A 979-nucleotide genomic window follows, 5' to 3' on the forward strand; every position below is an offset into this window, starting at 1 on the left:
TGTAGTAAACCTCCTGGTCTTTTATGCTCACTTTTAACCTTCTGACAAGTCAAACATCGCGAGATAATCCGCAATATCCTTCTTCATCCCAGACCACCAAAACATTAACTTAAGGTCTTGATACATTTTTTCAACGCCCGGATGGACTGAAAATTTCGTACAATGGGCCTCATCCAAGATACGTTCCTTTAAAGATTCCTCCCCTGTTGGTAAACACCAGCGAGCATTGAACCTTAAGCTTCCATCTTCCTGAACAAAGAATCCCTCAGCTCTTCCTTCCTGTGCCTGTTCCTTTAACTTCAAAAGTTTTGGGTCTTTATCCTGGGAGTTCAAAATTTCTTCAAAGAATGAAGGTCGAATAGCCAAGGCACTCAGACACCCCTGTAACTCACCTTTACGTACCACTTCCAAATTTAATCTGGAAAAACCCCGATGCAACTCCTCAACTCCATTTAAGGCGGAAAACGAGGGATTAGACTTCCTACTCAATGCATCGGCTACCAAGTTTGCTCGCCCCTCATGATATATAAACTCTAAATCATAATCTTTCATCAACTCTAGCCACCTACGTTGCCGCATGTTCTTCCAAATTTAATCTGGAAAAACCCCGATGCAACTCCTCAACTCCATTTAAGGCGGAAAACGAGGGATTAGACTTCCTACTCAATGCATCGGCTACCAAGTTTGCTCGCCCCTCATGATATATAAACTCCAAATCATAATCTTTCATCAACTCTAGCCACCTACGTTGCCGCATGTTCAAATCGGGCTGAGTGTAGAGATACTTCAGACTCTGATGATCAGTGTAGATCTTACATTTGACGCCATACAAGTAATGCCGCCATATTTTGAGAGCAAAAACTATAGCAGCCAACTCCAGATCATGGGTAGGATAATTAACTTCATGTACTTTCAATTGTCGTCATGCGTAAGCAATCACCTTACGGTCCTGCATCAATACACAACCCAATCCTTTCTT

The 979-nt window shown here is 42.3% G+C and overlaps 1 protein-coding gene across 1 annotated transcript in view; it reads right to left on the reverse strand.

The window, feature by feature from the left end:
- The window catches only part of LOC130810782 (uncharacterized), a 1583-nt gene extending 1031 nt beyond the window's left edge, over positions 1-552 (reverse strand). The window contains exon 1 of the mRNA XM_057676910.1: positions 39-552. Within this exon, the coding sequence (XP_057532893.1) occupies positions 39-552 (514 nt within the window). The remainder of the gene's footprint in view (positions 1-38) is intronic.
- Positions 553-979: the final 427 nt, after the last annotated feature.

This window comes from Amaranthus tricolor, chromosome 4, assembly GCF_026212465.1.
Source record: "Amaranthus tricolor cultivar Red isolate AtriRed21 chromosome 4, ASM2621246v1, whole genome shotgun sequence".
In the NCBI taxonomy this organism is placed as follows: domain Eukaryota; kingdom Viridiplantae; phylum Streptophyta; class Magnoliopsida; order Caryophyllales; family Amaranthaceae; genus Amaranthus; species Amaranthus tricolor.